The sequence below is a fragment of the Somniosus microcephalus genome, chromosome 6 (genome assembly GCF_052327205.1).
Source record: "Somniosus microcephalus isolate GS21.2 chromosome 6, FLI_Smic_1.0, whole genome shotgun sequence".
NCBI classification, from domain to species: Eukaryota; Metazoa; Chordata; class Chondrichthyes; order Squaliformes; family Somniosidae; genus Somniosus; species Somniosus microcephalus.
In genome coordinates, this window is record NC_140992.1 from 131346878 (window position 1) to 131371032 (window position 24155).

Below are 24155 nucleotides of genomic sequence, written 5' to 3' on the forward strand. Positions count from 1 at the left end.
AGCCTAGAACCCAAGTTATTAATTCAGAATAAAAAACCCCAGAGAAAAGAAAGCTCTGTGTCCTGTGCTGCTCCATTTCGCCAGGCTACATATATATAAATTATTTCTACTTTTTTCATAACAACATGACCTCAAAAAACCCTCGGCACCGCCGGGCACTCCAGCTAGTTGACAATAAATAGATAAGTAAATAGCAGCAAAGACAAACAGATTGATAGTAATATACAGAACTTCACTATTCCTCCTCACGCAATAGAAAATAGCAAATGGTCTCACACGCTAAAACTAAAAGTAACATTGACCCTGAGACAAAGATCCCTGATCATTACTTTACCTGAGGACTTGTTCCTAATTTACATGGTTTCTCTTGCCTTTCTCTGCATCTCCTAGATCACTGCCTCCACCACCGGCGCACCGTGGCTGCAGTGTGTACCATCTACAGGAAGCACCACAGCAACTCGCCAAGGTTGCTTCGGCAGCACTTCCCAAACCCGCGACCTCTACCACTTAAAAGGACATGGGCAGCAGGCACATGGGAACACCATCACCTGCAAGTTTCCCTCCAAGTCACACACCATCCTGACTTGGAAATATATCATCATTCCTTCATCATCGCTGGGTCAAAATCCTGTAACTCACTACCCAACAGCACTGTGGGAGTACCTTCACTACATGGACTGCAGCGGTTCAAGAAGGTGGCTCACCACCGCCTTTTCAAGGGCAACTAGGGATGGGCAATAAATGCTGGCCTTGCCAGCGACACCCACATTCCATGAATGAATTAAAGAAAACACTGATTTACAGAAAACTGGCCAGATGTACATTACAACTCCGTTGGAATTCACCCAGGACAGAAGGGAATCAAATATGCATCTCTTCCCACTTCCTCAGGCTGTCAGACATCCACAGGACATGAAACACATAGGCTGGTCAGGATAGCCACTTGCACCCTTTGAATTGCTGTGTGCTGAACTGTAGATACAGTACAAGTTTGTTCACTAGGAATGCAGCTCCTTATTTGAACTGTGGGTAAGATAAATGTGTTTGCTCATTAGTTTCCTCTTAAATGAAATTCTTTCTAACTCCTTTGGTACAGTCACGTAATGGGTAGATGTGCCTGTGGTCACATACACCTGAAAAATTTAAAAGGTGAGGCTTTGAGCATCTCGGGTCAGTACAGCCCAGGAATAGGCATTCAAGGTAGAATTGGTCGAGGTGAGCAGACTGTTGGTATCTCTTAGATTGGTAATGTATGATTTGTTCTTTTTGGTCTATTGAAGATAGCTTGTTTACAGAACTTTATGACCTGTTCCACTGTTGAATATGTGACTTATCAATAAAGCCCATCAAAAAAGAACAATTTTGTGGAGTGATTTCAATGAGCACGCCAAACCAAAATATAAACAAACATTTTAAAGATCGATCTGATGAATTAGTCTAACAGCTGTGAATGTCCAGTCTTTCTGTCAATCGTAAAAAATTCTGGGAGTTGTAGGTACAAATGCATAGTGGGAATGCAGCATCCTATGATGCTAAGTCTGTTCAGGGTATGGTGGCCTAGTGGATGAGCAACCCAGAGTTCATGACTTCAAATCACATCATGCCAAATTGCAACATCAATCTCAAAACATCTGGTCATTTGTGGGCCAGCACCTGATAATGACCATGAAAACTGCTGGATTGTTGTAAAAACCTAACTGATTCACTCAGTGGATGACACCTAATGCCCTCAGAGCAACTGGACCATAAATACCATTGGACTCCATTGCTTGTGTCGCCCACATCCCAAGAGCCCGGAAATCACGCCTTGGGTTTCTCAGAGATGCACAGGCTTCTGATGGAGAATCTTGTTAAAGACACTTCAAACACAGCGAACGCTCCTGTATTGGGGGGTTTAATCACTTTCTTGTAAATATTGTCATTTTTATGTTCTTATTATGTTACAAACCATATTTCTGGTAGTAAATCCTCAGCTTGGTGGAGAAAGCAAGATGGCAATCAAACAAAAAATATGGACTGATTTAATTGGTTCCCCTTCTCCTTTTATTATGGGTAGTTCGTGCTGACTGCCAATTTCGGATTTGTAGTTTTCAAGAGGTTTATGTACCTCCTTTTGATTGGTGCATTCCCTACCTGTGCAGTTGTGATTTTTTTACAATTTGATCAATATGAAATTTGAGTCAATCAGGTTAATTTCCACTATGACCATACGGTGCGCTGGGCACAGTTGTGTGCCAGATCTCCCATGCAGTTACTGAGTGTGACACAGAGCATACAACACCCAGGGTACTGTGCCACGTAACACCAATGTTTTATTATTAGCACCACTGACTTATGGTGACTGAATGAGTCAAGCTTTGTTTTTATTATGTTATTGCAGCAATTAGTCTAACAGCTGTGAATGTCCAGTCAGTCTGTGAAAACTAAATTAGTGGCCTTGAATATTATTACCTTTGTACTCAGCCTTCATCTCTTGTTGAAAGCAGGATATGCTAAGATGGTAAGCTACTTATACCAAGTTGGAGGTAGGTACTCGTGGTTTGGCAACAACTGGGAGGGAAGGGTGATGAGATCCTGTGCCTCAGTAGCAGTGGGAGTGATCATGGGGTTGGGCAGCATGGCAGGGAGTAGGCAGAGGATCACTGTCCAGCTCACCCCATCAGGCAAGTACATGGCCCACAATTCCCTCACGCCCACCAACACCTGTTGCTCCCAGCCACTCGGCACTATAACTGCTCTCCCGGTATTGTATGCCCCACTGCCCACAGATGCCCATTGTTCCATCTGCCTCTGCCCATTCTATAAGAACATAAGACGCAGGAGCAGGAGTAGGTCATTTGGCCCCTCGAGCCTGCTCCACCATTTAATAAGATCATGGCTGTTCTGATCTTGGCCTCAATTCCACTTCCCTGCCCGCTCCCCATAACCCTCGACTCCCTTACCTTTCAAAAATCTGTCTATCTCCACCTTAAATATATTCAATGACCCAGCCTCCAAAGAATTCCAAAAATTCACGACCCTCTAAGAGAAGAAATTCCTCCTCATTTTCGTTTTAAATGGGTGCCCCCTTATTCTGAAATTATGCCACCTAGTTCTAGATTCCCTGACATTTTATTGAATAAAAAGTTCACCTGGACCAGCCCTCGCCCACTCCCACCATCTTGGGTTTCGCTCATCTTCCTCCCACTCATGGGGTTACAGGCCTCCTAAAAAATACTATGATAGTATATACATTTCTGGACAATATGACAGTGATGGGATGTAATCATCTAGAGCTTCAGAATGCATTACAGAAACACACCCCACCCCATGTCTTCCCGGATTCTTCCCCACCCCACCCTCCAACTCTCCATAAGCCATTTGATAGGAGATCATACATCGTACATGTAGATTGCTTTCAGAATCTCTCACGATGAACTGTGGAATGGAGACTCACCTATGTGCACCAGGGCAGTGATGGTTAGGGCTTTGGACAGGATCCTGTATCCAAAAGCTGCTCCCTCAAACTTCATCACAACTAGGTGGAAAAGGAAGGCGCAAGCTGCTTCAACAAAGGCTCCTTGGCTGACTGATGTCTGGATGGCTGAGCTGCAGTCCATGGCCATCATGTTCTGGATAAGGTGTAAATCCGTCAGCTCCCAGGACCAGTACAGTTTTGCGACTACCTTGGCCAACTGTGTCCCCCCAAACTGGGCCAAGATCTTCAGAGTGCTGGCAGCAACAGGAGAGTTGGAGCGGAGCAATTCCTGAACGGTGACTAGCGGGTTGGCCTCAGCTCCGTCAAACGTGGCTTCGTGGATCAAGTAAAGGAGAAATAGCAGAGTCATAACCACGTCCATTCCAAACCCACCTCCCCACGGCCCAATAATAACCAACATCCTGAGCTCAAACCAGCAGGCACCCAGCTGGAAGCAGGAGGCCAGCTCCACCAGTAAGGTGGAGTAGATCTTAAGTGGCAAAAGCTTTTTGGAGATCCTCCTGACCACCTCACAGAAAGCCACAACAGCAAAGAAGTACCCGAAGGAGACATTGAGCCCAGCCATAATTTGCTCAAGACCTAATTCCGTGTGGCTCCAAACACCTTGTTGCTTTTTTAAAACAGATTATATGGTAACGTGTACATTCAACATGAACTCAAGGACAGTACGAATAAATACACGTGTACAAAGCAGAACCAAGCAGCGGCTGATCAATTATCAACTGGGTGTTTACACCTGGCCCCGATTGCATATTCAGAATAACAGCATCTAACTGCAAGTGTAAGAGGGTTTTTTTTCCCCCAAAGTAGATTTCCTACTCAAAAAACATCAAGAACCAAAACTTTAAAAATGTCCTACACGTACAAACTTTTAAAATTGAATTGAAATACCCATCCAGGACCCCAACAGCTCCGGAATATTAAGGGTAGCAGTAGGCGTGGCACAAGGGGACTGAGGAAGGGAGTAGAGGTTGAGAATCAGGGTGTGCTGTAGAAGAGGAGGAAAGCATGCAACGATACAATAACTTGCATTTATATAGCACTTTTAACGTTGGAAACCGTCCCAAAGCACTTCACAAGAGCATTATCAGACAAAATTTGACACCGAGCCACATAAGGCTACATTAATACAAAAGCAAAATACTGCGGTTGCTGGAAATCTTCAGCAGGTCAGGCAGCATCTGCAGAGAGAGAAACAGAGTTAACATTTCAGGTTAGAACAGTGTAGGAGACCAACGACAGAGAGGACAGAGTGGGAGTGGGCTGATTGCTTTGCGGAACACCTCCGTTCAGTCTGCAAGCGTAACCATGAGCTTCCGGTTGCCTGTCATATTAATTCTCCATCCCACTCCCACTCTGACCTCAGCCTCCTACACTGCTCTAAGGAAGCTCAACTGAAGCTCGAGGAACAGCACCTCATCTTTCGATGAGGCACTTTACAGCCTTCCGGACTCAACATTGAGTTCAACAATTTCAGATCATAACCACTGCTCCCATTTTTTTTCAGACTGCAGCTGATGGTAATGATTCTGCTATTGCCATTTACACCTCTTCCAGACCCATCTTTTGCTTCTTTACTTGTCCCATTACCATCTCCCTTTTGCCTCGCACCATCATCCCTTTTGTCATTTAATCTCTCCTGCCTTCCACCCTATCACAGACCTTCCCTTTTGTTTTTTCCTCCCCTCCCCCCTTTCCCTGTCTCTGTACTTGCTTAAAATCTGTTGCATTTCTAACTTTTCCCAGTTCTGATGAAAGGTCATCGACCTGAAACGTTAACTGTTTCTCTCTCCACAGATGCTGCCTGACCTGCTGAGCATTTCCAGCATTTTGTGTTTTTATTTAAGGAGATATTAAGACATTAAGGCCTAGAAATTGGGTTGGTAGCGCCGGCGCTGAGCGCCTAAAGAGACCTAGAATTGGGGCGATGCCCTATGTTGGGGCGGACGCTATGAAGATAGCGCCAACTCAGATATTGACTATACATTTAGCGCCTGCGCTAAGTGTTTGCGCGCGCCCGCGAGCGCAAGCAGTTCATGATGTCATTTCAGTGTGCAATGCCTTTTAGGAGCGCCTGAGCGCATATTGGGTGGCGCCCGGAGCCTTAGCGCCCAGCGCTATTAGTGACAGTTCGAGGGAGGGCTAACAGGCCCTTCTTGGAGTAGGGCGGCGCTATTTAAAGGGAACAGCTCCAGTGCAGAATCTTCTGCCACTTGGCCTGCTCATTGCGATCGCTGCTAGAGAGAGTTGGCGAGCTAATGTGGAGCGGAGTTCTGGGAATTTAGCTTTACAGTACTTGGGACCTTCAACCCTGTCCGAAGCACTTGCCTTTTGACCAACTGGCATCGGAATGGGAGCTTGTTTGGAGGGCGACGGCCTCATCGCCCAACACTGTGAAGAGGCAGAGGGACGGCGGGAGAGGGGGCCGGGATTGGCCAGAATGAGGAGGGGCAATGGAGGTCGGCCAATCCGATGGGATGCTGCGAGGGTCTTTAGGCAGCAGGTGACAAGCCTTGACATGTCGGAGGAGCAGTGTTTGCGAAGGCTCCGAATCTGGAGGGACATTGTTACTGATCTGTGCCACCTGCTTGGTCAGCATCTGCAGCCGCGTGAACGCTGCAGAACCTCTCTGTCCGTTATGGCTAAACTGACTGATGGCCTCCATTTTTATGGCAACCGATCCTTTCAGTCAGCCATTGGGGACAATGCGACTGTCGCTCAGGCTGCAGTCCGCTGTTGCATCCGGCAAGTGACAGATGCCCTTTATAGGCGAACGCATCAATTCATTACCTTCCCTCGGACCCTGCACAAGCAGGCGGAGGAGGAGGAGGAAGAGCAGGCGGAGGAGGAGGAGGAAGATGGAAGGGCTGCTGAAAGTGGAAGGTCCATACGTCAGAGGCTCCACTGGACTCGTGTCGACACCCGTGTGGCGGAATGATGAGAGTCTTAACTCATGCGCACTTTGGATGTTTGAGGGCCTCTGAATGCCAGCATCACTGAAAGTAGTCACATGCACCATGCAACATTGAAACTTCTGTTTATTGACACAAAAGTCTTTCATTACAGCTAAACAACGTAATGTGAGCACAAACCATAACTTTCAAAATAACTGTTAACTGTTCGGCCAAGCCGCAAAACTCAACAAACCTCAGCAAATATAACAGGTGAGGGTGTCCTTGAATTTGGACAAACGTCTCAGCACCTCCCTCTACAACTGGCCCCTTGAGGGAGAACGACTTCTCTTCTGCGCCCGGCCCCTTCCCTCCCTGCTGCTCCTACGTAATTGGACCCCAATGGCGGGCTCAAGGCTGGGGGACGCCTCCTGACTGTCTGGAAGTGCAGAAGCCCCTGAGGGACGGCCTGGCTGACCTCTGGGCTTGGAGGGTGCGGACGCAGGATGCTTGCTGTGACCATGGCTGGAAGCAGTGTGGCCTGCAGGTGGTGGCAGCTGCAATGCAGGCGTCCCAGTGCTGGCATGTGCAATGCTCTCCTGCCGAGAGAGGACACCTGCACCATGGTCAGACGACACACTGGCTATCTGAGGGGAGCAGCTCGGCTCATCCGCCACAATCGCATGCTCCACTGATTCCTGGCCTTGTACGGGAGTGGAAGGGCCAGGGGTGATCCTATCTGATGCAGAGAGGGTGGCTGCAGTGAGAGATCGCGTTGCGTCAATCTGGCTGTGGAGGAGCCCAGCAAGTGACTGTGTGGCAACAGTGAGGACCTGTGTGCCAGGTGCCAGTGCTTCGGAGAAGGCCTGGACAGTTCTTCCCATGGCTTCGGACAAGGCAGGTGCCGACCGCTCCACTGCCTCGGACAAGCCCTGCACAGACCTTTTCAGGGATTGCCCGAAGCCCTGAACAGTCCTTTCCATTGCCGACTCAAAGCCGTGGACAGTCCTCTCCATTGTTGGGCCGAAGCCCTGGATAGTCCTGTCCATTGTGGCCCCGAAGCCCTGAATAGACCTGTCCATAGTTTCCCCAAACACCTGGAGAGTCGTCTCCATTGTTGCCCCAAAGCCCTGCAGAGTCCTCTTCATTGTTGCCCCGAAGTCCAACATACTCCTAGCCAATGAATCTATTGACTCAGGCATCTTCTCCACTGCAGCCATCAGCTCCGTGTGTGTGACCCGGGCCTGTTTGCTCATCTCAGCCAGGCGACGGACCTCATCTGCACTCTGTGCAGCAGTCATGACGACCTGCCTTGCCCTGCGGGGAGACGGTGGCCAAACTTGCCTATCCCCCGTGCGTTGCTGCATGCCGCTTGGTCCGGCAACTGGTTCATCCTCAGAGCCATCCCCCCTCCCCTCCAGGGGACTACTATCCCCAGTCTGCAGATGTCTCAGCTCCCCGGATTCTGCAGCGGCTGGTCTGGATTCCTCCTGGTCCTCGCCTCCGGTGGCACTGGCACTGGCAGCTTCAGCGTGTTGAGCCCGAGTTGGTGCTGCTTCATCTGAAAGTGGGAGGTGGAAGAGTGGCTTTAGCAAAAGGACAGCTTTGCTGAAAGGCATGCCAGATTGCGGCAAGGCTCTGACATGGCTGCACACTGAGGATGCATGCTGGCGGGGGGACCAAGTGGAAGGCAACAGGTGAAAAAGCTGAGAGTCTTACCCTCGCTGTCGGTAATGGGGTCGGCAGATGCAGTGGTCACAGGACCAGACAGACGTCCTCCAAGTATCTGGTGCACTCTCTCCTCCAGATCCGTGAGAGTGACCACTTGTGCAGGTCTGCCACCGGTTCGACGCGGCTCCTTTCAAATCATCACCAGCTTGGACTGCAGGGGAAAGAAGGGGAGGTTCTGTTACACGATGCCTTGAGACCTCATCGCATGCCCCCCATGGTGCAAGAGCCCTTACATGAGGCCTTGAGACATCATCGCATGCCCCCCATGGTGCAAGAGCCCTTACATGAGGCCTTGAGACATCTGTCCATGTGTGTGCCCAGAAAGGGCCATGGGTGCATACTGACAGATGGCCATTGGCGCATCATTGCAGCAGGGTGCCCGAAGTCAGCTGCAGATGGAGGGAAGCACAAGTTTGGTAAACCATCACTTACCCTAACAATCCATGTGAGGTCGTTGAATTTCTTCCTGCACTGAACAGGGGTCCTGGTCACCATGCTGCTGGAGTTCACCCTCACAGCAACCTCCCTCCAAGATCGTCGATAAGCCTTCTGATTCGGCCTCTTGCCATTATCCGGATACAGGACCTCTCGACGGTGTTCAACTGCAGCCATCAAGTGGTCCAGAGCCTCAGTGCTGAAGCGCTCTGCTCTCTGCCTAACCTTCTCCATGATGAACAAGTTTGTACCGCCAGACAAGGGCGAGCTCCGAATCTGAGGCCTACAGGGCGTTGAAGCTCAGGCTGACTGACCCACCCCTTTAAGAGCCGGCCGGCACCTGGAGGTCTCGTGCTTTCCAGTAATTGAGTTCACCTGCGCTGCGCCCGTCCGTGTTGAAATTGAGTAGCGCCTGACCTTTTGCGCCTTAAGAGCACCGTGCAACGGCTGATTTAGCGCCTCAATCCCCTTTGGGGGCGATGCAACCCAATATCGCGCCAGGCGGCGATAAGTTTCGTCTGGCTATAAACTTTGCGCATTGCCAGTTCTAATGCCTCAAGCGGGGCTATACCCAATTTCTAGGCCAAAGTGTCTTAAAGGAGGAGAGATGGAGAGGTTTAGGGACGGAATTCCAGAGCTTAGGGCCTTAGCAGCTGAAGAGTGAAGACTGTGAATGATGCAGTGTGGAAAGTGGAAGACAGTGAATACTGAGAAGCCACGAGAGCCAGTGGAAAATGTGCATCAGTGTGACATGAAAGGTGTATGAGGGTCTGATGCAGATACTTACTTGGGTTCAATGGCATTAGTTGCTCCTTTAAGAGGTCTTGTACGTTTACCGGAGCAGACTGACATTGCCCTAGACCTACTTGCATGGTGTCATAACCCAGAGCTGTTACAGTAGCATCCCCCTGTATTCCAGACCGAATACTCGCATCTTTGGAACGTGTATTTCTTCAACCTCTCCAAAGCGGGGCCAAGCAAACACCTGGCGAGACGAGACTTGATACTAAACTTTCAGCTGTTTTATTTCCCATCAGACACTCAGGACAACAGTTCTGATTGGATTCACTTCTTTTCATCAATATAACTTGTCTTTACGCAGTAATTAAAAAAAAGAGTAAGATACGTTATCCCACTTTGGTGGGCTGCCTTGCTCAACTTAAACAGACTAACTCCTCCACAATCTGACTGTGGGTCTGCTTTTTATGAGGCCAAACTGTTGCAAAAGCAAGACTTCCTTTAGATGTCTGTAACTCTGCATTATTCCTGGCTTTTCGGAGTCAGAAAGCGATCAGAAACTTCCCAACACAATGGGTGTGACGTATTTATTAATTACAGACAAGCTACTGAATTGCTTATTGTTCACAGTCCATGAGGAAACGATATCACAGGCAGCTCATTAGCATCTTAACTAACCACTGACTCAGACATTCTATTTGACTTGGCAGAATACATAGTTTTTAAAACACTTTTTCAATCCTTCCTGTGGAGTAAAAGGTCAAAAGGCCCTGAGCCGTGACAGAGGAAACAGGCAGTAAGTGGCACAGGAATGGAGACTGCAATCCATGATGTTTATTGCGATCCCACAATTGACATCTGGATCACCTTTTGCCTCTGTAGGATAAGGAACTTTGCTCGGTACCAACTTTAACTTGGGAGGGAGGGGGGAATCACAATAAGTATCAGTCTTTATCTGGTATCAAATTATTTGATGGAATTACATCAAAGCTACTGAACAGAAACAGGCCATCCAGCCCAACAGGGCTGTGCTGGTGTTTATGCTCCACACAAGCCTCCTCCCACCCTTCTTTATCTCACCCTATCAGCATATCCTATTCCTTTCTCCCTCGTGTTTATCTAGCTTCCCCTTAAATGCATCAATACTATTTACCTCAACCATTCCATGCGAGTTCCACATTCTTACCACTCTCTGGGTGAAGAAGTTTCTCCTGAATTCCCTGTTGGATTTATTAGTGACTGTTTTATATTTATGGCCCCTAAATGTGCAGCTGCAGGCAGGACTGTAGAACAGTTAATAGAACATAAGAACATAAGAATTGGGAGCAGCTGTAGGCCATAGGGCCCCTCGAGCCTGCTCCGCCATCAATAAGATCATGGCTGATCTTCGACTTCAACTCCACTTTTCTGCCCGATCTCCATATCCCTTGATTCCTCTAGAGTACAAAAATCTATCTATCTCAGCCTTGTATATACTCAATGGCCCAAAAATTCGGGTCGGGGGCTTCCCGCGGGTGCAACCCCCAGACCTGCACTTACCTTGCACGCCGGCCGTTGTGCTGTGGGCCCCCGTGGAATTCCGATCCGGGGCCTGGTCCAGCTGCCGGCGCGCAGTGCTTGTGTATCCCAGGGGTGCAGTTCGTTCGATGCAGCCCCTGGGATCATGTGGGCCATGGGGAGCCAATCGGAGCAGGGAATGCTCCATTCATAAGTTTGACAGGAAGAGCTGTCAAAACTTAGAAATACTACGGGCCCCAAAACATCACTAAGTCTTCAAATAAATTTTTAAAAAATCACATTTTTAAAATAAACTATAAATTACATGAAATAACTATTTTAAACAATAATTTAAATTTTTGAAAAAAATAATTTTATTTTCTAACGGGGCTAAAAATAAACTTACTTTGCTTTAAAGTATTTAAAAATAATAAACCTGTGGAAAAAATGTTTTAATTTTAATTAATTCACCACTTACCTTGTAAAAAGCAAGCCTTACGCCTGCTTTTTAAATGTGTAACTTCTGCAGACTTACCCTCCCGGGAAAACCTGCAAAAAAAAAACTAAGTTCGATGCGCCGACGCAGCCTCTACTGCGCACGCATTCGAACTCCGAACCCCTGCTTTCAGGGGAACGGAAGTGCCGGTTTCCCGCGCATGCGCAGTGCACGCAGGAAACCGGCACTTCAATTGGGCCTACGGGTGAGTACCCCGTGCGTACTCACCTGTGGAGACCCGAATTTCTTGGCCAATGACTCCGCATCCACAGCTCTTTGGGGCAGAGAATAAAGGTAGCTTTATAATGGGAAAATCCTGTCAAGGTGCCACCTAGAGGCTCAACAGAATGGTGATTCCCAAATAAGGAAATGTAATATATTATTTATCGAAAGATAGATTCATAAAGTGATTTCTCTCTGCTGAGCTCTGCATAAAGTCAACATCAGTAGTTATGTGGCTGGTCCAGTTAAATTTCTGGTCAATAGTGACCCCCAGGATGTTGATGGTGGGGGATTCAGCGATGGTCAAGGGGGGTTGGTTAGACGCTGGCTTGTGGAGATAGGCATTGACTGGCACTTCTGTGGTGCGAATGTTACTTGCCACATCAGCCCAAGCCTGAATGTCATCCAGGTCTTGCTGCATGCGGGCATGGGCTGCTTCATTATCTGAGGAGTTGCAAATGGCACTAAACATTGTGCAGTCATCAGCAAACATCCCCACTGCTGACCTATGATGGAGGGAAGGTCATTGATGAAGCAGCTGAAGATGGTTGGGCTTAAAACTCTGCCCTGAGGAACTCCTACAGCGATGTCCTGCGGCTGTGATGAATCACCTCCAACCACCACAACCATCTTCCATTGTGCTAGATATGAATCCAGCCAGTGGAGAGTTTTCCCCTCCGATTCCCATTGACTTCAGTTTTACTAGGGCTCCTTGATGCCACACTCGCTCAAATGTTATCTTGATGTCAAAGGCAGTCACTCTCACCTCACCTCTGGAATTCAGCTCTTTTGTCCATGTTTGTACCAAGGCTGTAATAAGGTCTGGAGCCGAGTGGTCCTGGCAGAACCCAAACTGGACATCAATGAGCAGGTTATTGGTGAGTAAGTGCTGCTCGATAGCACTGTTGATGACACCTTCCATCACGTTGCTGATAATTGAGTAGACTGATGGGGCAGTAATTGGCCGAATTGGATTTGTCCTGCTTTTTTGTGGACAGGAGATACCTGGGCTATTTTCCACAGTCGGATAGATGTCAGTGTTGTAGTTGTACTGGAACAGCTTGGCTAGAGGCACAGCTAGTTCTGGAGCACAAGTCTTCAGCACGACAGCCGGGATGTTGTTGGGGCCCACAGCCTTTGCTGTATCCAGTATGCTCAGCTGTTTCTTGATATCAGGTGGAGTGAATCGAATTGCCTGAAGACTAGCTTCTATGCTGGTGGGGACCTTATAGATCATCCACTCGGCCCTTCTGGCTGAAGATGGTTGCAAACACTTCAGCTTTGGCTTTTGCACTCACGTGCTGGACTCCACCATCATTGAGGATGGAGATATTCATGGAGCCTCCCCCTGCCATTAGTTGTTTAATGGTCCACCACCATTCACGACTGGATGTGGCAGGACTGCAGAGCTTTGAGCTGATCCATGGATAAGACGTGACAGCCTAAAGAACCATCTTAATAATCGCTGATATCAGTTAAGGTCCCGCATAAGAGATTAGCGTGTAAAATTAAGGCACATGGGATTGGGGGCAAGGTATTGACTTGGATAGAGAACTGGTTGGCAGACAGGAAGCAAAGAGTTGGAATAAACGGCTCTTTTTCTGAGTGGCAGGCAGTGGGGTACCGCAGGGATCGGTCCTTGGACCCCAGCTATTCACAATATATATTAATGATCTGGACGAGGGAACTAGATGTAATATCTCCAAGTTTGCAGATGACACAAAGCGTGTGTGCTGCGAGGAGAATGCTGAGAAACTCCAGTATGATTTGGACAGGTTGGGTGATTGGTCAAAAGCATGGCAGATGCAATATAACGTGGATAAATGCGAGGTTATCCACTTTGGTGTCAAAAACAGGAAGGCAGATTGTCTGAATGGCAATAGATTGGGAGAAGGGGAAGTGCAATGAGACCTGGGCATCCTTGTGCACCAGTCACTGAAAGTAAGCATGCAGGTGCAGCAAGCAGTTAAGGCAAATGGTATGTTGGCCTTCGTAGCAAGAAGGTTTGAGTACAGGAACAAGGATGTCTTGCTGCAGTTGTACAGGGCCTTGGTGAGACCACACCTTGAGTATTGTGTGCAGTTTTAGTCACCTTATCTGAGGAAGGATGTTCTTGCCATGGAAGGAGTGCAGCGAAGATTCACCAGGCTGATACCTGGGATGGCAGGAATGACGTATGAGGAGAGATTGGGTCGATTGGGCTTGTACTCGCTGGAGTTTAGAAGAATGAGAGGGGATCTCATCAAAACTTATAAAATTCTAACAGGACTAGACAGACTAGATGCTGGAAGGATGTTCCCGATGGTCGGGGAGTCCAGAACCAGGGGCCACAGTCTAAGGATAAAGGATAAGCCATTCAGGACAGAGATGAGGAGGAATTTCTTCACCCAGAGAGTGGTGAACCTGTGGAATTCTCTACCACAGAAGGCAGTAGAGGCCAATTCATTAAATATATTCAAGAAGGAGTTGGATATATTTCTTAAGGCTAAAGGGATCAAGGGATATGGAGAGAAGGCAGGAACAGGGTACTGAATTTGGATGATCAGCCATGACCGCATTGAATGGCGGAGCAGGCTCGAGGGGCCGAATGGCCTACTCCTGCTCCTATCTTCTATGTTTGATTCCTTGGTCTCACTAGGATCACCCTTGGAAAACTGTAATTATGAGTACAGTAGCAGTGATTACGTACTGGACTCATAATCCAGAGGCCTGGACTAGTGAACTGGAGACAGAATTCAAATCCCACCATGGCAGCTGGGGAATTTACATTCAATGAATATTTTTTATTCATTCCTGGGATATTGGCGTCACTGGCAAGGCCAGCATTTATTGTCCATTCCTAAATAAATCTGGAATAAAAAGCTAGTATTAGTAATGGTGACCACGAAACAACTGGATTCGCGTAAAAACCCATCTGGTTTACCAGTGCCCTATAGGGAAGGAAATCTGCGGTCCTTACCCGGTTTTACCTCAATGTGACTCCAGATCCACGGCAATATGGTTGACTCTTTACTGCCCTCTGAAATGGCCTCGCACTTGTATTCAAGAAAGCCGCTCACCATCACCTTCTCGAGGGCAGTTGGGGAAGGGTAGTAAGTGCTGGCCTTGCCGGCGATGTCCACATCCCGTGAATGAACAATTAAAAAAAGCCCCTTAGGCAGAATCCTATGCACCAGTCTCAGAAGAGTGGCCCTAAGGCAAGTTAGCACTTCCTGGTATTGCATGGTCATTGGCCATAACCATTTCTATCCTTCCCATCCCCAGCAGTTATTTTGAGTTTGGCATAAATGCTATCCCTGACTGCTGTCCCATCATTAGCTAGTGTGGAGTCCAGTTCCTCCCATCAATCTGGTTGGTTGAGGCCTTATATCTGCACAGCTCACTCCACAATGAAATCCCTAATCATCTATCATGTCCCTCAGCTCCTCGGGGTTGGCAAATAGAGGAACATATGCCACAGTTCCATTGTGCTGTGCTAGAGAAACGTGAATCAATATCACTCCGCTTTTATTTGAAAGGTTTTCCTCTATAGACTTCACATAAAAATTACAAGTCTCTAAATTAATGTAAATGTCTTTTGAACAGGTACAAAGCCTTGATTTAATTGAAATTCCCAGTTTAGGCAACAACTCAATTTTTAAATTCTCATCCTTGTTCCTTCTATGGCCACGCCACTCCTCAGCTCTGTAACCTCCTGCAGCCCTACATCTCTCCTCCAATTCTAGCCTCTTGCACATCCCTGATTTTCTTAACCCACCATTGGCAGCCGTGTCTTCAGCCATCTGGGACCTAAGCTCTGGAATTCCCTTCCTAAACCCCTCTGCATCTCTACCGCTCTCTCCTCCTTTAAGACTCTTCTTAAAACCTACCTCTTTGACCAATATCTCATGTGGCTCGGTGTCAAATTTTGTTTGATAACATTCGCATGAAGTGCCTTGGGACATTTTACTATGTTAAAGGTGCTATATAAATGCAAGTTATTGTTGTAGTCCATGTTCTCCTTCCTTGTGGATCAATCTCCTGTTCAAATCTGTGTACACCAGACTCTCAAAAGCTTAGCTAAACTCTAAATATATAATGGCCACCGACTTCCCCAATCTCTTCCTTCAGACTTCCTTCCATAAAGCCACGCTCTCACTGTCAATGTAATTAAATACATTGAACACAAAAGAAAATGCCACACGTGTTTTTCTAAAAATTTTATTTTTAGTATTAATTAGAAAAGAGTCCAAAACCCCAAATCCCCAGTTATATCAGACTCTACTGTTAGGCACTTTAATGGATGTGTTCAGCCTTTTTTTTAGATTTGCTCCTTTTAATACTGCAGTAACAAGCCACAGAATTCACCAACACTCCTGCTGCTTTGGGAACCATGAGTGAGTTGAGTTGAGCATTTTCCATCTGACAGTACTGCTGCAGTCACAATGCGTTGAACGGTCGAGCTTGTACATCACTTCCTTGTGGTGGTGTACAGAGTTCTGAAAGGCAGCAGCTCCACAAACTCAAGGGTAGGAGGGCAATCTCAGTCACCTAAAGTCAGCCACCACCCCCCACTGGAGACAATACCATACTGTGGCTAATTTCAGAAGGCCCACCCAGAGTGCTCGGACACAAGAACTTCATGCCCCACCACCTTCTACCCACGTGCCCCAACTGCTACACCTGACTTGATCATTTTGTTCCATTACACACGGGCACCATATGATCTGCTACATAATGTGGTGACTGCAGCGTGCTGCATGCAGTGCAGCTTGATGTAATGGGTGCAGCGCAGTGATGTACATGGCACAGTGTATGTGGGGTGTACGCACGTCAGGTGCTGCACATGCATGACTATGGCCATGCAGGTCAGGTGCTGCACATAGAAGGTGTGGTGACTATGGCAATGCATGCACGGAGGATGCATTCTACAAAGACCTGAAGCATTAACCGCAGTGATTCTAAGCAGACGGCATTTTTTAACATCTGAAAATAAACCACACTAACAATGTACTTTGTGATGAAAATAAATAAGACTTTGGGGTGCTAAAGGGCACATGGGGTTGTGCCATCCTGATGTACCACCTGCATACACCAGACAGGAATACTGTTCCTTTACTATACTGCCTGAAAACTCTGCTCCACCTGTACGAGCCAGTTCTTACACTAAACGTTCAACCCATTTTAATCAGCAGCAGCCTTCCTGGGACTTGGAGGTCAGTGAGGCAACGATGAATGCATCCAACATTAAGAGGGTAATGCACTGCTGTGGCTACAATGCAAACACTGGGGGTATTTGGCAGCTGACACAGAAAAGACCAGTTCCCACTGCCATAACAAATCACAAGGTTCTCAAAAATTTTGCCGAGTGTCTTAATACAAGTCTGAATCCACCAATACTCCTGGACGATTATGGCTACAGAAAAATTAACAGGCTCCCACGCCTCCTTTGAAGGCGTATATCAGTCATTGAGGCATTACTAACGAAGACTTACAACAACAAAAAATAATAATCACGCTGATCACGAGTATGGAGGAGGCTGGAGTCTCGTTGTCCCAGAGATTGCCACTGCAGGTACCAGTCACAACTCCAGATTGTTAGTACAAACAATAAAAAGTACTTTTAAAAAAACAAACCAAGACAGCTACTCAACTTCTCTCCTGAATTCTAACAATGCAATCCGCCACTGAGATACATAATATACAAAAAAAAAGAGGCATCAAGCAGAACATCCCAAAGCCCCGCTCACCCGATACAGTACATAACGTCCATAAGTAGAGACAAGCAACTGGCAGAGCAACCTGCATGCTGGGGAAAGTCCAGATTCCACAGAGGAGGCATCCAATCTGTCTTTCAATCTGCAATTCAAGTATTGAAATGTAGAGGGAGGGAAGAGGGACAACTTTTTTTGCAAAAATATAAAAGCAGCATCGACCGTGCTTGCACAGGCAGCCAGTGACAGGCATGTGCAATGCCCGTGTGGGACCCTGCAGCTGCTCTGCCATGTCAATGCAGACCATGATACTTGATTCCGATTCTTTGGGAGCAGGGGGGGGGGGGGGAGGAGGAGAAGGGGTCGAGAGGAGGATGAGATCCTAGCGATTGCTCTTCATCGCATCCTTTGCTGCCAGAATCAGCGGCGTCAAACTAGACAAGGGCTTGGCCAGCTTCAGGAATGGATGCTGCAAGAGAGAAAGAGAGAGAAGTGTAAGATCTCACATATCCAGAGACTGTGGTTAACTCAAAACAGTACTGGATATAACGGCATTATAGTCCCTCAACACCAGCGACAAATGCCTACAGAGGCTTCCAGTTAGCACATTACTCCTCCCCAGTTACAGCAATCGATCTCCACTCCAACAGGAAGGACAGCAATGCATTCCCAACTTGAGGGAGAGGGAGAAAAAAGCTCTGAATTCCATTTTCCCAGTTTCCTCTGGACTAGTTTTCCCATTTTTGAAGTGATGGGAGACAACCATAAAGACAAAAGACCTGGCTTCAGTTTTCCCACATGGGTGGGGGTCAGAGAGATCCTCCCGATATATCTATGAGATGCTGTACAATGACAGGTATGAATAAAGAGTATCTATGCACTGCACACACAAATGCACATACGCGTAAACTAAATAGAGCAGGCCTGTTTGGGCATCGGCAGATACTGATCTGAATTCTCATGTAACCCTAGATCAAAAATATGGTGGGATTGATACTCGCCTGAAATTTCAAATCAAGGAATAATCCGTACCTGCAGTAACTCCTTTCCAGAGCCTCGTTTTTCCACATCCATCTCCAAACAGCGGTTCAGAAAATCGCGGAAGATTGTGGAGAGCTTCTCTGGATTCTGCAGCTCTGGAGTGCCATTAGTGGCAATCAGATACAGGGCCTGCAACATACACAGATAAATGAAGGAGCGAATGTCAACAAGAGATGCTATGTCAGAAAGGCATGGTCCAACCTCATTATGGTTTAATAAAGTCCTGCCCTGCCTCTTCCTTGTATCTGCCAAAGCTCCCATGTAGTTAAGAGGTAAAGCATAAAGATTCAGTGATTAATACCCTGGATTAAGGACCTCCAAGTGATTTGGAGCTATATAGAAAACAATGATGTGGTAATACTATCCTCCAGAAATGCCTTACTCAACACAAGATTAACCAGCTCCAAGATTAGAATGGATGGGAGATTGGAAAACTCTATCTTAACTCCATTTACCTGCCTTGGTTCCGAAGCCCTCAATACCCTACAATACAAATCTATCAATCTGTTTTGAAATTTTCAATTGGCCCCCAGCAGCAACAGCTTTTTTTTTTGTGGAGGGGGCTAGGGTTGGGGGGTGGGGGGGGCGGTGGAAGAGAGAGAGGGGTCCAGATTTCCACTACGCTTCGCGCCAAGAAGCCTCCTTATTCTGGACTCCTCCCCACCAAAGGAAATAGTTTCACTCCATCTACACTACAGAAATCCTTTAATCATCTTAAACACCTTAATTAGATCACCCCTTACTCTTCCATACTCAAGGGAATAAATACAAGCCGAGTTTATGCAACCTGTCCTCAACTTAACCCTTTTAGTCCCGGTATCATTCTGGTGAATCTGCACTCACCCCCTCCAAGGCCAATATATCCTTCCTGAGGGGCAGTGCCCAGAACTGAACAGTGCACCAGATGGGGTCTAACCAGAGCTTTATACAACTGTAGTATAACTTCCACCCCTTTGTATTCCAGACCTCAAGATAAAGGCCAACATTCCATTAGCCTTTTAATTATTTTTTGTACCTGTCCACTAGTTTTTAGTGATTTCTGTACATGGGCCCCTAAATCTCTCCGCTCCTCCACAGTTCCCAGCTTCTCACCATTCAGAAAACACTATCTTTCTTGAGACCAAAGTGGATGACCTTAATTTTTCCCCCCCTCGCTCAATCTTATCAATGTTTGTTTGAAACTTCCTGCTCCCATCCATACTACACTCAGACTGGGCAGTTCTGATGCAGAGAACACAAAAATTTCACAAAGGGTTTCCTACAGACTGCCAGGATAAGGAATTTTGCATATGAAGCGATAAGGAGGATAAGTGAAAAGAGTACGGTTATGTTAATGGAGGCACCAGTCGGCCGCGCGCCGAGGCACCAGTCGGCCGCGCGCCGAGGCACCAGTCGGCCGCGCGCCGAGGCACCAGTCGGCCGCGCGCCGAGGCACCAGTCGGCCGCGCGCCGAGGCACCAGTCGGCCGCGCGCCGAGGCACCAGTCGGCCGCGCGCCGAGGCACCAGTCGGCCGCGCGCCGAGGCACCAGTCGGCCGCGCGCCGAGGCACCAGTCGGCCGCGCGCCGAGGCACCAGTCGGCCGCGCGCCGAGGCACTGATCACACACACTTCTGACAGAGTTTGAACGGAGGTGAAATGGAGCCTGCCTATTGGCTGCTCAGGTTCTTTCTAAAGGGCAGTCTCAGTGCCTTCCAGCCACCCGTGAACTTGAAGAAAACCCCAAGCAGATTTGCATGATCTTGCCTCATACTGCAAGAGAAAGTTGAGGAGACTGCAGGAAGAGAGAAAAGTACAAGATCGGAAAAGATTCGGCAATCTTAGCTTAAAACAGTAGCATAGTGGTTATGTTACTGGACAAGTAATCCAGAGGCCTCGACTAATGAGCCGGAGACACGCATTCAAATACCACCACGGCAGCTGGGGAATTTAAATTCAGTTAATTAAATAAATAGGGGATAAAGCGCTAGTATCCGTAATGGTAACCATGAAACTATCGGATTGTCGTAAAAACCCATCTGGTTCACTAATGTCCTTTAGGGAAGGAAATCTGCCGTCCTTACCTGGTCTGGTCTATATGTGACTCCAGACCCACAGTAATGTGGTTGACTCTTAGCTGCCCTCTGAAATGGCCAAGTCACTCAGTTGTAACAAACCGCTACACAAATAAGAAGAATGAAACCGGATGGACCATCCAGCAACGACCTAGGCACCGGCTTCGAACATGACAAAGGCACACCCAGCCCAGTCAACCCTGCAAAGCCCTCCTCACCAACATCTGGGGACTTCTGCCAAAATTGGGAGAGCTGTCTCACAGACTAGTCAAGCAACAGCCTGACATAGTCATACTGACAGAATCATACCTTTCAGCAAATGTCCCAAACTCCTCCATCACCATCCCTGGGTATGTCCTGCCCACGAGCAGGACAGGCCCACCAGTGGCACAGAGTCAGGAGGGAGTCCTCAACATTGACTCCGGACCCCATGAAGTCTCATGCCTTCAGGTCAAGCATGGGCAAGGAAACCTCCAGCTGATTACCACTTACCGCTCTCCCTCAGCTGATGAATCAGTACTCCTCCATGTTGAATACCACTTGGAAGAAGCACAGAGTGTAGTAAGGGCACAGAGTGTACTCTGGGTGGGGGACTTTACCAAGAGTGGTTCGTTAGCACCGCTACTAACCGAGCTGGTCGAGTGCTGAAGGACATAGCTGCCAGACTGGGCCTGTGGTAGGTGGTGAGAGAACCAACACGAAGGAAAAACCTCATCCTCACCAATCTACCTGTCACAGATGCATCTGTCCATGATGCAGCAGCAGCAGCATTGAATTCCACCACAATCTGTAACCTCATGGCCCGGCATATCCCTCACTCTACCATTACCATCAAGCCAGGGGACCAACCCTGGTTCAATGAGGAGCGTAGAAGAGCATGCCAGGAGGGCACAAGGCGTACCTAAAAATGAGGTGCCAAACTGGGGAAGCTGCAATACAGGGCTACATGCATGTTAAAACAGCAGAAGCAGCATGCTATAAACAGAGCTAAGCGATCCCACAATCAATGGATCAGATCAAAGCTCTGCAGTCCTGCCACTTCCAGTCGTGAATGGTGGTGGGCAATTAAACAATAACGGGTGAAGGAGGCTCCATCCTCCACGATAGCGGCGCCCAGCATGCGAGTACAAAAGACAAGGCTGAAGCGTTTGCAACCATTTTCAGCCCCAAGTGCCGAGTGGATAATCCATATCGGCCTCCTCTCGAGGTCCCCACCATCACAGAAGCCTGGCTACAGCCAATTCAATTCCCCATGTGATATCAAGATATGGCTGAGTGCACTGCATACAGCAAAGGCTATGGGCCCCGACAACATCCCGGCTGATGTCCTGAAGACATGTGCTCTAGAACTAGCCACGCCTCTAGGAACATAGGAACAGGAGTAGGCCATTCAGTCCCTCGAGCCTGTTCTGCCATTCAATGAGATCATGGCTGATCTGCGGCCTAACTCCATATACCCACCTTTGGCCCATATCCCTCAATACCTTTTCAATCACAAAAACCCCACAGTGCAGATAGAGGCCATTTCGGCCCATCGAGCCTGCACCGACACATATCCCACCCGATCCCTGTAACCCCTACACCAACACCAACACATATCCCACCCTATCCCCGTAACCCCACGTATTTAATCCCCCTAACACTAAGGGTCAATTTATCATAGCCAATCAACCTAACCCGCACATCTTTGGACTGTGGGAGGAAACCGGAGCACCCGGAGGAAACCCACGCAAACACGGGGAGAATGTGCAAACTCCACACAGACAGTCACCTGAGGCCGGATTTGAACCCGGGTCCCTGGCGCTGTTGGTTAACAAAAAGCTATCAATCTCAGATTTAAAATTAACAATTGATCTAGCATCAACTGCCATTTGCAAAAGTGAGTTCCAAACTTCTACCAGCCTGTGTGTGTAGAAGTGTTACCTAATTTCACTTCTGAAAAGTCTGGCTCTTAATATCTTGAAAACTTCGATCAGATCACCCCTTAACATTATAATTTCTATGAAAGACAACCCTAATTTGTGTAATCTCTCCTCGCAACTTAACCCTTGAAGTCGGGGTATCATTCTGGTAAACCTACGCTGCACTCCCTCCAAGGCCAATATATCTTTCCTACGGTGTAGTGCCCAGAACTGCTCACAGTACGCCAAGTGTGGTCTAACCAGGGCTTTGCACAGCTACAGTATAACTTCTACCCCCTTGTATTCTCGTCCTCTAGATATAAAGGCCAGCATTCCATTAGCCTTTTAAATTATTTTCTGAACCTATTCATGACATTTTAGTGATCTATGTAACTGGACCCCCGTATCTCTTTGGACATCCACTGTTTTTAGCTTTTAACCATTTAAAAAGTACCATGTTCTATCCTTTTTAGGTCCACCTCACATTTGCTTACATTGAAATCCATTTGCCACAGTTTTGCCCATTCACTTAATCTGTTGGTGTCCCTTTGTAATTCTATGCTTTCATCTACACTGCCTACAATGCCACCTATCTTTGTCATCGGCAAATTTGGATGTATGACTTTTTATGCCATCATCTAAGTCGTTAATAAATATTGTGAATAGTTGAGGCCCCAACACAAATCCCTGTGGGACACCACCAGTCACATCCTGCCAATTTGAGTACCTACCCATTATCCTTACGCTGTCTCCTGCCACTCAGCCAATTTCCTAACCAGGTCAATAATTTGCCCTCAATTCCGTGGGCTTCTACCTTAGTTAACAGTCGCTTATGTGGAACTTTATCACGTGCCTTCTGGAAGTCTATATAAATAACATCCATGGACATTTCCCCTGTCCACTACTTTAGTCACCTCTTCAAAAAATTCGATCAGGTTTGTCAGGCATGACGTACCTTTCACAACTCCATGCTGGCTCTCGCTGATCAACTGAAAATTTGAGGTGTTCTCGCCAAGCTGTTCCAGTACAAATACAACACTAGCATCTACCCAACAATGTGGAAAACTGTCTAGATATGTCCTGTCCACAAAAAGCAGGACAAATCCAATCCGGTCAATTACCGCCCCATCAGTCTACTCGCAATCAGCAAAGTGATGGAAGGTGCTGTCGACAGTGCTTTCAAGCGGCATTTGCTCACCAATAACCTGCTCACTGACACTCAGTTTGGGTTCCACCAGGACCACTCGGCTCCAGACCTCATTACAGCCTTCGTGCAAGCATGGACAAAAGAGCTGAATTTCAGAGGTGAGGCAAGAGTGACTGCCCTTGACCAAGTGTGGTATCAAGGAGCCCAAGTAAAACTGAAGTCAATGGGAATCAGGGGGGAAAACTCTCCACTGGCTGGAGTCACACCTAGCACAAAGGAGTTTGGCTGCTGAGGTCAATCATCTCAGCCCAGGACATCGCTGCAGGAGTTCCTCAAGGCCGTTTCATCATTGACCTTTTCTCCAGCATAAGGTCAGAAGTGGGGATGTTCGCTGAGGATTGCAGTGTTCAGTTCCATTCGCAACTCCTCAGATAATGAAGCAGTCTATGCCTACATGCAGCAAGACCTGGATGACATTCAGGCTTGGGTCGATAAGTGGCAAGTAACATTCGCGCCACACAAGTGCCAGGCAATGACTATCCCCAACAAGTGAGAGTCTAACCACCTCCCCTTGACATTCAACAGCGTTACCATTGCCAAATCCCCCATCAACACCATCCTGGGGGTCACCACTGACCACAAACGTAACTGAGCCAGCCACATAAATACTGTGGCAACAAGAGCAGGTCAGAGGCTGGGTATTCTGTGCCGAGTGTCTCACCTCCTGACTCCCCAAAGCTTTCCACCATCTACAAGGCACAAGTCAGGAGTGTGATGGAATACTCTCCACTAGCCTGGACGAGTGCAGCTCCAACAAAACTCAGGAAGCTCGA

At 47.7% G+C, this 24155-nt stretch overlaps 2 protein-coding genes across 4 annotated transcripts in view; both read right to left on the reverse strand.

Annotated features, from left to right (window-relative positions):
* Positions 1–3407: 3407 nt before the first annotated feature.
* aqp12 (aquaporin 12) lies at positions 3408–4073 on the reverse strand. Its single transcript, XM_085992001.1, has one exon. The coding sequence runs from the start codon at positions 4041–4043 to the stop codon at positions 3408–3410; it is 636 nt and encodes a 211-aa protein (XP_085848127.1). The 5' UTR covers positions 4044–4073.
* Positions 4074–15672: 11599 nt separating this feature from the next.
* The window catches only part of LOC147116078 (serine/threonine-protein kinase PAK 2-like), a 65465-nt gene continuing 56982 nt past the window's right edge, over positions 15673–24155 (reverse strand). For all 3 annotated transcript variants that reach the window (XM_085990790.1, XM_085990792.1, XM_085990791.1), the window contains exons 14-15: positions 18214–18351; positions 15673–17650 (exon numbers count right to left, since the gene is read on the reverse strand). In XM_085990790.1, coding sequence (XP_085846916.1) covers positions 17564–17650; positions 18214–18351 — 225 coding nt within the window. In that variant the 3' untranslated portion in view covers positions 15673–17563. The remainder of the gene's footprint in view (positions 17651–18213; positions 18352–24155) is intronic.